This window comes from Dysidea avara, chromosome 7, assembly GCF_963678975.1.
Source record: "Dysidea avara chromosome 7, odDysAvar1.4, whole genome shotgun sequence".
NCBI classification, from domain to species: domain Eukaryota; kingdom Metazoa; phylum Porifera; class Demospongiae; order Dictyoceratida; family Dysideidae; genus Dysidea; species Dysidea avara.
The window spans coordinates 5,673,818-5,686,558 of NC_089278.1; the positions used below are offsets into that span (position 1 = coordinate 5,673,818).

The 12,741-nt window shown below is 40.1% G+C and overlaps 1 protein-coding gene across 1 annotated transcript in view; it reads left to right on the forward strand.

Moving 5' to 3' along the window:
* Window positions 1-12,741, forward strand: part of LOC136261923 (E3 ubiquitin-protein ligase rnf213-alpha-like) — a 225,384-nt gene that overhangs the window by 166,773 nt on the left and 45,870 nt on the right. Inside the window, exons 48-56 of the mRNA XM_066056017.1 lie at window positions 3,274-3,381; window positions 3,436-3,521; window positions 3,618-3,782; window positions 3,833-3,977; window positions 10,390-10,724; window positions 10,873-11,411; window positions 11,534-12,019; window positions 12,102-12,283; window positions 12,366-12,569. Of these exons, the coding sequence (XP_065912089.1) occupies window positions 3,274-3,381; window positions 3,436-3,521; window positions 3,618-3,782; window positions 3,833-3,977; window positions 10,390-10,724; window positions 10,873-11,411; window positions 11,534-12,019; window positions 12,102-12,283; window positions 12,366-12,569 (2,250 nt within the window). The remainder of the gene's footprint in view (window positions 1-3,273; window positions 3,382-3,435; window positions 3,522-3,617; window positions 3,783-3,832; window positions 3,978-10,389; window positions 10,725-10,872; window positions 11,412-11,533; window positions 12,020-12,101; window positions 12,284-12,365; window positions 12,570-12,741) is intronic.

Sequence of the window (12,741 nt, forward strand, 5' to 3'; positions counted from 1 at the left end):
GTTTCGATATACGTGATTCGGAAATCACACTGATTCTACAACTGATTCTGTGATTCCTGGCGCTAAGGATACATACATAGAAATACGGAGAAGCACAAAGATTTACAGGAAATTTTTAACAAATTGTGATTCCTGATTCCAGAATCACGTCTGAACCATCGACGTGATTCCTAGAGTTTCGGACCCCTCGCAACCACCGTCTGAGGTTCCTACTATGCACTAACTCTAATTAATTCACTCGTGTTCAGCCAAGACTGAAGAGAAGGGCTGAAACACCTTATTTACACACACAAAAGCATTTCATAAGCGATATTAACTTACAGTTAGATCTACACCCTTTCGCAAAGTAGGTCACAATCAAAGTGAAGCTCCATTTCCGTATTTGGTCATACCACTTCATACCAGGCAGTAGATTTTATTAGAGGCGCGTCAACCCGTACAGCAGGCCATAGGGTGCATGGCACTCAGGTTTCATGATCAGTGACATATACAAGAGTGGACATATGGGCATTTAACGTTCCTTGCCCGATTATCATCAATTACAACTTGTGCTAGCAGGGGAAGTCCCTTGGAAAGTCCCTTTCACACCTCAAGTAGCGCACGTGAACACTAGTAAGTACTCTTATGATGGATCGTGAGTTTCGTGACCGTGTGTCCTTTTACCGAAGACGCCGGTGAGAGTACACAATTAATACCCTTGAATCCACTGTACCGTGGTGGTCTGTCTGATGATGTTGTCTCCTCCTCCAGTTTTCCATCTTAGGTAAATAATTTAATAAATAATAATGTGAATTGTTCTTAGTAGCTTTTATATGGAAGAACAGCTATGCCAAATTATTTGAGCTAAAAAAAAAATTGTCCATGCAGTTAACCAAATCCTGGCTTTAAAGGTGCTTATTCAATTAATCTTATTCAATTTCAAAGGGAAAGTTTTTAAAAACTTCTGCGAGGCATATGCATACTCCAGCAGATATGCACCCATCCTCCCTTCTAAAAGTTGTTTCCTCTGCCTCTGTAATGGTACCCAAACACACCAGTATAGTCTACCAACATATCAAAAGAGGTAATCATATATTGTGAGATAAATCATGCACATTAACATAACAATGGTGATACAGTACATAAGCAATTAATATTGATTTCACATTGCAACAATTATTGTGATTGAATATGATGTAGTGATAATCCTTCACTCTCCAGTACCTCTGTTTCAAGCACTGCAAGAACTTTTTAACATCTAGTAAGGGAACTCCCAGCTCATCTACAAGAGCATTGTGATATTAACTTGTTTACATCAATATGTCGTGTATATGTGTTGACATGTGTAGTATGTATAGTGTTTGCACATTGTGTGTGTGTGTGTGTGCCTTGTGCTTGTATAATATTATAATGATGATGTATGCGTGTGTCTATGTACTGAAATGAAAATAGTATAATGTGGTGTACCACATTTGTGATCTCTGTAATAGACCCTCAGCAAAGCATCTTGTGCTGTGAGTGGCAAACCAAGTTGCTGAATTGTCCTAAGGACACTACGGCCACTATGGTAGTGGCCATAGCAGGTTTTATTCATGGAAAAGTATCAATATATTCTAATAGAACAGTCAGGCAATAAATACTCTAATAGAACAGTCATCAAATAAAATAGCAGAAAGTGCTAAATTTCTGTCTGAAAACACTCCCAGGTGTAATCTCAGAGTTGCTATGTCAATTTGTTTTCAGATTTAGTATCCTCCCAGACAACCTAGTAAAGCATGCTTTACAAATAAGTGTATTACATACATCTTTAGTGGTAACCCTGACTGTAGCCATTGCTTGGCCTGACCAGTAAATTGCAGTTTCCACCAGTCCTGGTTCTAATAACAATTCACAGCTACTATAGGAATGTATGATATATGTTCACCACTTTGTGTTTGGTCTCAACGCCTCTACAATGCAGAATTCATCATACATCCCCGTGGCTTGATCAATCAAGTTGAGTCTGTAAATTATATAACTGATAAAAATTAGTGATATCCCCCCCAAACACCTTTGCTGTAAAAAAAGGCGCGTCCAAGAAACTACAAGTAACCTGAAAAAAAACAGCTCAGCTATAGAAAAAGACTAACTGGCAACTGAAAGAGCTGATATCTGGAGCGGCCAAGAATCAATGTTACTACAACTACCGAAGTACCAGATTCATGCAAGAATACCTTGGCTGAAAAACAGATAAATGAAAGTAACCGGTAACCAAAACAGCTGATATCTGAAGCGGCCAAGAATAAAATTTATGTTGATACAACTAACTACAGTTATTAATGAAGTTGTAACATTGAATCTTAATCATTCAACTGTGTTCTATACATTCATCCCTGCTACATCGTAAATTAATTCTTTGTAACTCTAATTGGCTGGTAATTTGGCCGCCTTTTTTTCTTTATACTGACTATTGAAAAATGCGGCCCAATTTCCAGCCAATTAGAGTTACAAAGAATTAATTTACGATGTAGCAGGGATGAATGTATAGAACACAGTTGAATGATTAAGATTCAATGCTACAACTTCATTAGTAACTGTAGTTAGTTGTATCAACATAAATTTTATTCTTGGCCGCTTCAGATATCAGCTGTTTTGGTTACCGGTTACTTTCATTTATCTGTTTTTCAGCCAAGGTATTCTTGCATGAATCTGGTACTTCAGTAGTTGTAGTAACATTGATTCTTGGCCGCTCCAGATATCAGCTCTTTCAGTTGCCAGTTAGTCTTTTTCTATAGCTGAGCTGTTTTTTTCAGTTACTTGTAGTTTCTTGGACGCGCCTTTTTTTACAGCAAAGGTGTTTTGGGGGGATTATAAGTCAAGTTTAAATAATGTGAAGGACCAACTTCAAGAAACTCAAACCATTATTTGGTACAACAAGGTAATACCATGTATTACCATGTATTCAATGCATTACAGAGCTAGGTACTGTACTCATAAGTTGTCCGTTAGCCATTATAGAGGTGTCCATGTACAGAGATTACTAATATACTGTAGACAATGAGATTATGGCACATGCCATAGCATACTGTCCATAATTAGGAGATATCCAGTCTGTTGGTAGAGGTTCGACTGTATATGATTTTTGTTCAATTTGGTTGTGTACTGAAGTCATTAAATACAGCCTTCACCAATGTATTTCAATGCATTTTATATACAAACTAATCAGATTTTCATTTATCAGGTTTTCACTCAACAGGTCACAATTTGGATATGCATGTGCAATCTATACATTGTTTATGTACATTTTTATAACAGGTCTGCCGCAACATCAACCAAATTAAAATTTGTATGGAGACAGGAAGAAGTGTGATACTTCTCAACTTAGAAAATCTTTATGAGAGTCTCTATGATGTACTCAACCAGGTAATGTGTTGTTAAGAGTTAGCCTAGATACACGTATACTTTATGTTTTTGTAGTACTACACTCTGTTACCAGGAAAACGATATGTAGACCTCGGTCTTCAGACTCATCGTATTAAATGTAGAGTACATGATGACTTCAAGTATGTTTTGTGTTATCAAGTAACTGTATGCAAGCATATTTGGAACTGCAGCTATTTCAAGCAATTGCAATACCACTGTCTATTTCATATATTTAGGTTAATATTGATTGCAGAGAAGGACAAGGTTTATGAAGAATTCCCCACACCACTGATCAACAGACTTGAGAAACATTTTGTTGTTACCTCAACTGTTCTGACTGAGCATCAGAAGCAACTACTGGTTGAAGTGGAGGCTTGGGCAAACAATTATGCTTGTATTCGGTTAGTTTGTTGGATAATGCATGAATTAAACTGAAAATTTTTGTGTGTAGACATTTTAAAGTGGGAGATGCATTTGTTGGGTATCAAAATGATACTCCAGCTGCAGTAGTGTTTCAAGTTACACACCTTTTAAAGGATACTGATGGTGATAGAGATATGACTGATGAAGAGACTTGTTTACTGTGGAGAAGAAAGGTGAGCTGTGATTGCTGATGCTCACAGAACGACATTCATTTCATATGTAAAATTATCATGAACCACACTAGTTGTTAATAAGGATTGCCCATATTTTTCACATTCTTAATAGATCACACACCAAAAAACCACCTTGAAAAAAGCATCCTTCAACTCAAATAACTCTTTGGTTGTACTTTGCAAGTCCATTAGTGACTATAAGTGAAAAGTAAACAGTAGGTGTATTTTTGAAAGAACTCAAATTTGCCATTTTGTTCATATTCATATTTAATTTATTCATAATATTATCCATACCAAAACAGGCAAGCTTTAAAAAAGTTGCAGCCCTCCAAAAAGCGAGGGTGAAAAAGGTTGTGAAATTAAAGGTGGCAACTAAAAAATGGCTGTGATGGTGTGTTAAAATTTATTCAACGACAATTCAGGTGAATTTGTTGCCTCTTCCAAATATCACAAGGATTCAGCCTGAATTGTCATTATTAATTTTTTTTTCCATTAACCTGCCATCACATCCATTCATCTATTTCTTGGCTGCCGCCTTTGATTTTACAACTTTACTCCCTGGCCTTTTTGGAGGGCCACATTTTTTGATAAATCTTTGTTAGATATCACATCTTTTTGTAATTACCTTTACAGTAAGAAGAGGATGTATGTAGCTGAACTCTCTACAGAGTGACTTGAATTATAGTTGGGTGGCTTGTAACGTAGCTGAATTCTCACCAGGGTGATTAGTTTGTAGCTAAACTCTCTACAAAGTGACTTTTCTACAAGGTGCGAGACATGGTGACTTTCTACATAGCTGAACGCTCTACAAAGTGACTTGTCACATGGCTGAACTCTCTACAAGGTGTCTTGTTACGTTGCTGAACCCTCTACTGAGTGACTTGCAGCATAGCTGAACTCATAACGGGGTGACTTGTTTGTAGCTGGACTCTCTACAGGGTGACTTGTTTTCTAGCTGAACTCGCTACAAGGTGACTTGTTATCTAGCTAAACTCTCTACAAGGTGACTTGTTACATAGCTGAACTCTCTACAAGACCTAGATGACTTTATATGTAGCTGAATGCTCTACAGGGCAGCCTATTTGTAGCTGAACTCACTAGAGGGCGATTTGTCACATAGCTGAACTCTCTACATGGTGATTTGTTTGTAGCTGAACTCTCTGCAGGTTTACTAGCTGAACTCTCTACAGGACAATTTGTTACATAAATGAACTCTCTAGAAGGTGACTTGTTATGTAGTTGAATGCTCAAATAGAGTAACTTTCAACATAGCTGAATGCTATAATAGGTGACTACACTACTAGAGTATCTCAATCATGCACTTGCTTGGTTTTCACATTATAACTTAGCGGCTTTAATCCTTGTGTATCACTGAAGGGACTTTCTACGATTAATCCATCTACATACTGATTTTCTACTCATTCTCCTAAGCGGTTTGCCTGGTAGGTATGAAAATATTTTTTTATTTACGAAACTCAGTTGTACAGTTGTTACACACACATTATATATTCATGGTCTTTATCATGGTTCCTTCCAAACCACCAAAATATACTCCTATGATGTTTAATCCATCCACAAGCTGATTTTCAACTCATTCCATAAAATTTACCCTGTAGGCATGACATACATAAGTTTTATGTTTTACATGAATAATTGATCATAACTCTGTGAATGTGTATCAGATTCGCACAAAATTTGGTAATTGACGAGGGCCCGAAGGGCCTGAAGTTAAATCGTAATTGTATGAGTGAAATGAGCAAATGTAATACTGGTATTTTTCTTTCTACACGCGAAAATACAGCAATTAGTAGCTCTATACAAAAATAAATAGAAAATTGAGTCCAATATCTGGTCACGCATGCACTCCAGAACCCACTTCATTTTGCTGCCACCATAGTGAGCCTACAGAGCAAATAACGCGGGAGGGGTAATAAATAAAATGCATGCAGGGAATGGGCCAGTGTTACATTTTGCTCGTTTCACTCATATAATTACGATTTAACTTCAGGCCCTTCGGGCCCTCATCAAATCATCAATTATATCTCATGAAATTTGCTGCATGTAACACTGCTAAAGTTTAAAGCCTACAAACATATTGATACATCACAGCGAATACACATCTGCGGTTACAACTATATTTGCAGCAACTAAAGAGTACCTGGTCACCAATAAATGGCCCAAAGGCCAATAGTGTATGACACAAAAACCAATAACGTAGATGGCATGAAAGACAACTATTGTGAATGGCACAAAGGCCAGTAATGTGAAAAGAGGTACAAAGGCCAACAGTGTTAATGGTACAAAGACCAACAATATCAATGGCACAAAGTCCAATAGTGTAAGTAATTTCTACAAGGACCAAAAATGTTAGTGTCACATGGACTGACACATGTCTTGAAAGTTCTACGAACACTAGGATTGATCTGCTCTTGGCTGGAGTAATGTCTGAGCATAGTTATTTGTTTGTACAGGACGGTAGTAAAATCGTCGGAAGGTAGAGTCAGTGCTCCCATCCGCAGTACGAAGTATATCTTCAATCAGGACACCCTTCACAGATACTGCAGTGCTAGAAGCACCTCTGACTGAGTGAGCCTTGAACACTGAGGTATCTATCCCAGCTTTTCCCAAAATCTCCTTTAGCCAGTTAGCTAGGCATTGTGAGGTGACTGGTTTATGAGGCTTGATGTATGACAAAAGGAGCATTTCTTGGATCACTCTCTCTATGTTCAAGTGTACATCACCGTAAACAACTCATTACACTTAAACGGCTGTCATTAGGAAAGGCTCCAAATGTAAACTGCTTAGGAGGTGCTCCAGCTCTTCTCTTCTTGCTTAAAGTTGGCAGTTGAAAACAAACACCTTCCGGTCTGTAAGTCCGGTACCGAAGATCTAAGGCTTGTAACTCTGATACCCTGTTTGCTCCTACTAGGGCCATCAGCAAGGCTAACTTCTGTGTCAATGTCTTCAGGAGTAAGGTATCATTCTCACTGAGTGACTGTACATGCTTGATAACCACATCAACATCCCATGTAGTTGAATATCTCGGTTGTGGTTGTAGACACCTCTCAAGAACCTTGAGACTAGTGGATGTTGACCCATAGGTAGTCCTTCGATATGGTTGTGAGTCATCGAGATGGCAGACCGTGTGGTATTTATTGTTCGATATTGTAGTCCTTCCTTGAATAAACTTGTTAAGAACTCCAAGAATGGCTGGATAGCACATGAAATGGGATCAACTTGCTGTTCAGAGCACCAGCTATCCCATCTCCTCCAAGCACTTTCATACGTTGTGTTTGTGCCCCTGCTCCATCCTGCTGCCAACAGTTGTGAAGCCTCGCTCAAAATTCCGTCTGTCTGCTGTCTATGCCTGATAGTTTCCAAGCAGCTAGCTGTAGCTATCCTGTTGCCATCAGAGAATGTGGCTTGCCAAATGGGTCTGACAAGAGCCTCGGGATTCATGGGAGCATCAAGGGAAAGTCAACTAACAGTTCTAGTAATGCTGGGTACCACGGCTGTGACCTCCAGACTGGTGCTACTAGTATCAGAGAAGCCCTGTCCTCTCTGACCTTCTTGACACCTGCCAATTAGGCAGAAAGGAGGGAAGGCATATCCCTCCCACCTGTTCCAGGGTAACTGTAGGGCATCAGCCCCCACTGAGTCGGGATCTGGTCTCCAGCTCACAAACTGTTTCAACTGAACGTTGAGGCGAGTTGCAAACAGATCTATGTTGCAGTTGCCAAGGAATTCCAGGATCTGTTGGAATATCGGTCGGTGTAACTGCCACTCTGCAGTCAATTGAATCACCCTGGATTCCTTGTCTGCCACACAATTGTCTACCCCGGGAGATGCTCTGCTGTGATGGACAAATTCCTCTCCAAGCACCACTGCCAAAGTTGAATTGCCAGGCTGCTCAACACTGGGGAACGGGTCCCCCCCATTCATTTCACATAGAACACTGCTGTCCTGTTGTCCATCCTCAGATGGATATGAATGTTCCTCCTGTCTTTGACAAATGCTTTCACTCCGAACCACACTGCGAGGAGTTCCAGATAATTGATGTGGTTCTTCCGCTCCAAGACCCCCTGTTCGTGAGCCCTGGAAGACTGCTCCCCAGCCCAGCATTGAGGCATCTGTCTCCATGGTGAGGTCGGGTTCCTGTGTTGATACACTCTTCCCATCCATTAAATTCCTCCTGATTGACCACCAGTCCAGCTCCAGGAGGGCCTCCTGATTCAGTGTCACGATGGCCTCGAAGGACTGGGACCTCTGGTATGTCTGGTTCTTCATACGCTGAAGTTTTCTGTACCATAGTGAGGCTGGGAAAATTGCAGGGAGGGTTGCTGTCATCTTGCCAATTAATCTGGCCAATTCTCTCACTGATATGAATCCCCTCTCTCTGATTTTCCTGCAAGTTGTTGAAATTTGCGTCGCCTTCTCTTCTGACAGCCTGATCTTCATCTCCTTGGAGTCCACCATGAAACCAAGGTAATGAATCACCTGGGCTGGTAGCAATTGAGACTTCTCCCTGTTGACCACAAAACCTAACAACTCTAGAAGAGATGTTATCTGAACTGATTGTGTGTGCATGAGTCAAATTGTTCCTCTGCAGCTGCTTGGGTGGAAACCTACCCTTCTTCTGGTCTCTCCTCTGGAACTTGGGTGGATACGGCTGTTGGCGCTTGATGTTCCTGCCACCATATTTTGCAGGGGCGCCCTTCTCCAAAAAATGGCGAAGGTCATGTGGGTCCCGGCTTTGCTGGCATTTGTGGGGGGGTCCATTTCCTGCTCCAGCTACCTTCGCTAGTGCCTTCTGTTCTTCAATTCTCTTCGTGGCTCTCTCCAAGAAGCCGCCACCAAACAAGATAGTCTCCTTCACCTTATCTTTACTCTCCTCTGTGTCCTCTGGTAAGGCACCGATACTGGGATTGACTCGGGACCAAGCCACACGCCTCCTTCTTGAGTGATAGTGTGGGAAGCGCTTCCCAGGAGAGTCAGTGTACTTTGTAAGAGCAGGATCACATCTTTAGGGTTAACCATAGCATCCCGATTGAGGAGGTCTGCCCACAAAAATGTGAGAGAGCCTGATATGTCCAGGATTTGCTTCTGTAGGTTGTACAAGTGTTTTTCAACACCATAATGGGGGTCCTTGCCTGCCCTCTCTATCTGCTTCTTGACATCCTCATCCAACTTTGGGGCAAAGAGAGCTTCAATCCTGGGCTTAGGATAGTCCTTCATGTCTTGCTGTGGGTGTAATCACCTGGGTGAAGCTCTTCTTAATAAAGTTGTTGATTGTGTCACAGGCCTTCCAAGCGTCATCATCATCAACAACAGGTTCGAATTGGACCAGTTCCAAGGCTTCACCCTCGTCCAACAAGTCCAAATAATCTTTTTCTTCCCCTCCCTCCTGGCCCTGCACACATGTCGGCCCAACCCAAGTGCGGAACCATGGAGGAGTTGGCTGCTTCCAGCTCCAGCGGCTACAGGTGGGTTGTGAGATGCCCCCCACGTTGGGTGTGTGGGAAAGGGTATGAAAGGAAATTGTACCAGGAATGCTGGCCATCCTCCACTACCAAACGGATATCCACCCGGCATAATACCATCCTTCTTCTGGTTAGGCGTGTTCTGCTTCACCACATGGCTGCCCTCTGTGAGCTTCTGGATCAGCGAGTCTCTCAGTTTAGAGTCGCTTAACAATGCAGAGATTTGTTTTTCTCGTTCTTGCGCTTCTCCGTCAAGTTCTACACAGTTGTCATCCTGAGTTCCCTCAGCTGCCATTGTCGAACTACTAATCGCGTGCAGCAAAAAGAAAAGTGGGTTCTGGAGTGCATGCGTGACCGGATATTGGACCCAATTTTCTATTTATTTTTGTATATAATTGCTGTATTTTCGCATGTAGAAAGAGAAATACCAATGATACATGCAGCGAATTTCACAAAATATAACTGAAGTTTGCTTTTAAAGGCCCTTAAGTGTGCCAGATCAGTGTACGCATTTTACGTTTTATATAATTTTTGCAAAGTATGCATAAAACAAAAAAAATTAATTGTCTACAGCAGGAATCGAACCACTGGCCTCTTACTTTGAAAGTTGGTGTCTTACCACTGTACCAAGTGTTTCCAGTTTTCTAAAGGCTGTTTTGTACTGCTTATATGTTCAATTACCCTGGTTTTTATTAACTGCAAATGGCCTGTTTTCATTACCTTTGACTTAAAAAGGTGGTGTTTTAGTTGAAATGCTTCAAACTGTACCTATACGTGAACTTTGAGACATTGTGAAAGCTAAAATAGCTACAGCTTAGACCCCCTACTGCCAGAGATTCTATACTCTGGTCAGCTCCCCCCTCATCCTCCGCCACTCTTGGAAGTATATAGTTAATAATATTGTATTGTATTACTGTACTCATATATTACAGGCCCTCGCTATGAGTAAACGTTTACTGATGGAGACAGCCTCTCCAGACTCCGTTGTTAGATTAAAAGCTAAAAATACAGAAGAAATGGATGAATGTGTGAAAATATACTTTAATGAACAATGCCATTCATCGCTTTGTGATCTACTAAAGGCAAAGTTGCTTGATCCTCAGAGTTCTGCAGAGGGGCTGTTACTTCATGTGACAACTCATAGTCACTTGATGTCTCGGGTTGATGCTAATCTTCTTCATCATTCACTTGGCTTGAGGTCTAATCAATTGTATCGTTATCTGTTGCAAGAGTTTGATACTGAAATGGACTTTTCATATAAAATCAGGTAAGTGGTAGTGGTTTAGTTAGTGTGATTGCTATTGAGTTTGGCAATAGCCATTGCAGTGTATACATACTCCATTCATTGCATTCAATTTGGTATCAAGTAGCAACAGTTTACTTTGCTAGCTTGTAAAAAATTTTGTATTGTTTAGGCCAATATTTAGACGCCGTACTGGAGAGGATTGTCTGTTGATAATTGAGTGTGATGCTGGTCACCTGAATATTGACTTGATTGCTTGTGCCAGACATCGTATCATTGATGAAAGAGTGACTGCAATGCAGATGACTTCTGATACTAACCATGGTCTCCCACAACAAGCAACTCATGTTGTCTTTATTGTTCAACTACCCAAACAAGTTGGAGGTACCAAATTTGTAGGGTTCCAAGGAGCTCAATGGTATTCAGTTCACATTGATGACCTTAGTCCACCCAAGGACTTTAGTTTTACTCTACCCAATGCTTTTTACCACTCAATGAGTGAAATATTTGGAGTTAATGTTGCAACTAATGCTATTGCACGGAGTAATCCTGAAACACTTCCATTGTTTGATGCTGCTAAGCGACTACACGGTCTTATTCAAAAAGCTACCTCTCGTCTTCAAGATAATGAAAAGAATAAGCACCGTACAACTCAACGAATAGAAATTCTACTGGATTTGATTCCTGAACAAGATTCTGATTGCAGTGGTGGTATGTATATAGCAGCATACCATATCACTTACTCTGTGTCATGTTTCCCTTAATCTTTATGACATATACATACAGGATGGTTTCTTGTACTCATAAACTAAATTTTGGTTTGTTTTCCATAGGACAAAGAAAGTTTCATCACATTCTTACTGAGCACATTGGTAGTGTGTTGTGCGAAAAAGATTCTGGTATGACAAACCCTACAGACTGGGCTTTTGATGAATCAATGGAATCAAAGAAACTAAGACAAGGTGGTACATTTAGAAACTGCTTGTCTAGAAAATTTGATGAAGTGATTGTACCAATATTTGCTGAAATATTGGGTGCCATTGATAAAAATTATAACCTTAATCTTATCCACCATGATGACAGCCAGTCTTCACCAATAGCACAACTGTGGTTGGGAATTTTTGCTAACAAGCAAGTCTGCAAGTTTAGCTATGATGACTTTGTAACTAAGAACCAACAACAGAAACAAAAAATCAGAGGAAGAGTTCCCGGTATAGGAACTTTGCTAGCTTCACCAGATTATACTTGTCAGTTTCCATTTTCTTGGCTGGTAAGAGATGCTGTGGACTCCCAGTGGAACAATGCAACTGCTTCTGCAAGTAAGTTCGTTGCATCACCATAGTTCATGTGTATAGCAAATAATCTATTACCTTTAATGTATTTTTTATGTTTCTTTTGTAGCACAAAGTGAAATCTCTATGTACACACAATTGTATGACTTGGTTGCTACTACTGCACTGGGTAGACTTATCAGTGATGAAAACTTTCGAGCTTATCCAGAGGAGTGTGTGAAGCTGTATGGATACTATCTTAGTGACTTTGTTGAGGGCGTGTACAGGACAAACAGAAATACTGAAGTCAAGGTATTAACTTACCTAGATGCATGAAGACCTTAATATATATATATATATATATATATATATATATATATATTTGTCCTTATAGTTAATATATCAAGGAATTGATTCAGTTGTTCAGAGCTATTATCCTGAGTCTGCCAACAACAATCTTCTCAAAGCGATTGTTGCTGTACATGTTGCATATGATGCTATTAAAGGTCAGATACAGCAGTTTCAGAATTTGGCATCTTTGGAGCCTGGCATTGTTGATGTGCTAATTAATACCATTCCTTATCCTGCTGCTGAAGTGGTAAGATATTACCATTTTTGTAGAACAGTAACAGATATCTTTATGAACCATGACATGTTAACACTATGTAGTTAAGTGCAATGAAGGCTACTGCAAAATGAGTCAGCATTCTTAGTATATTACCTTTTGCTTATTATGATAGCTTCTAGGTTTTTTTTCCTTATATACAGTA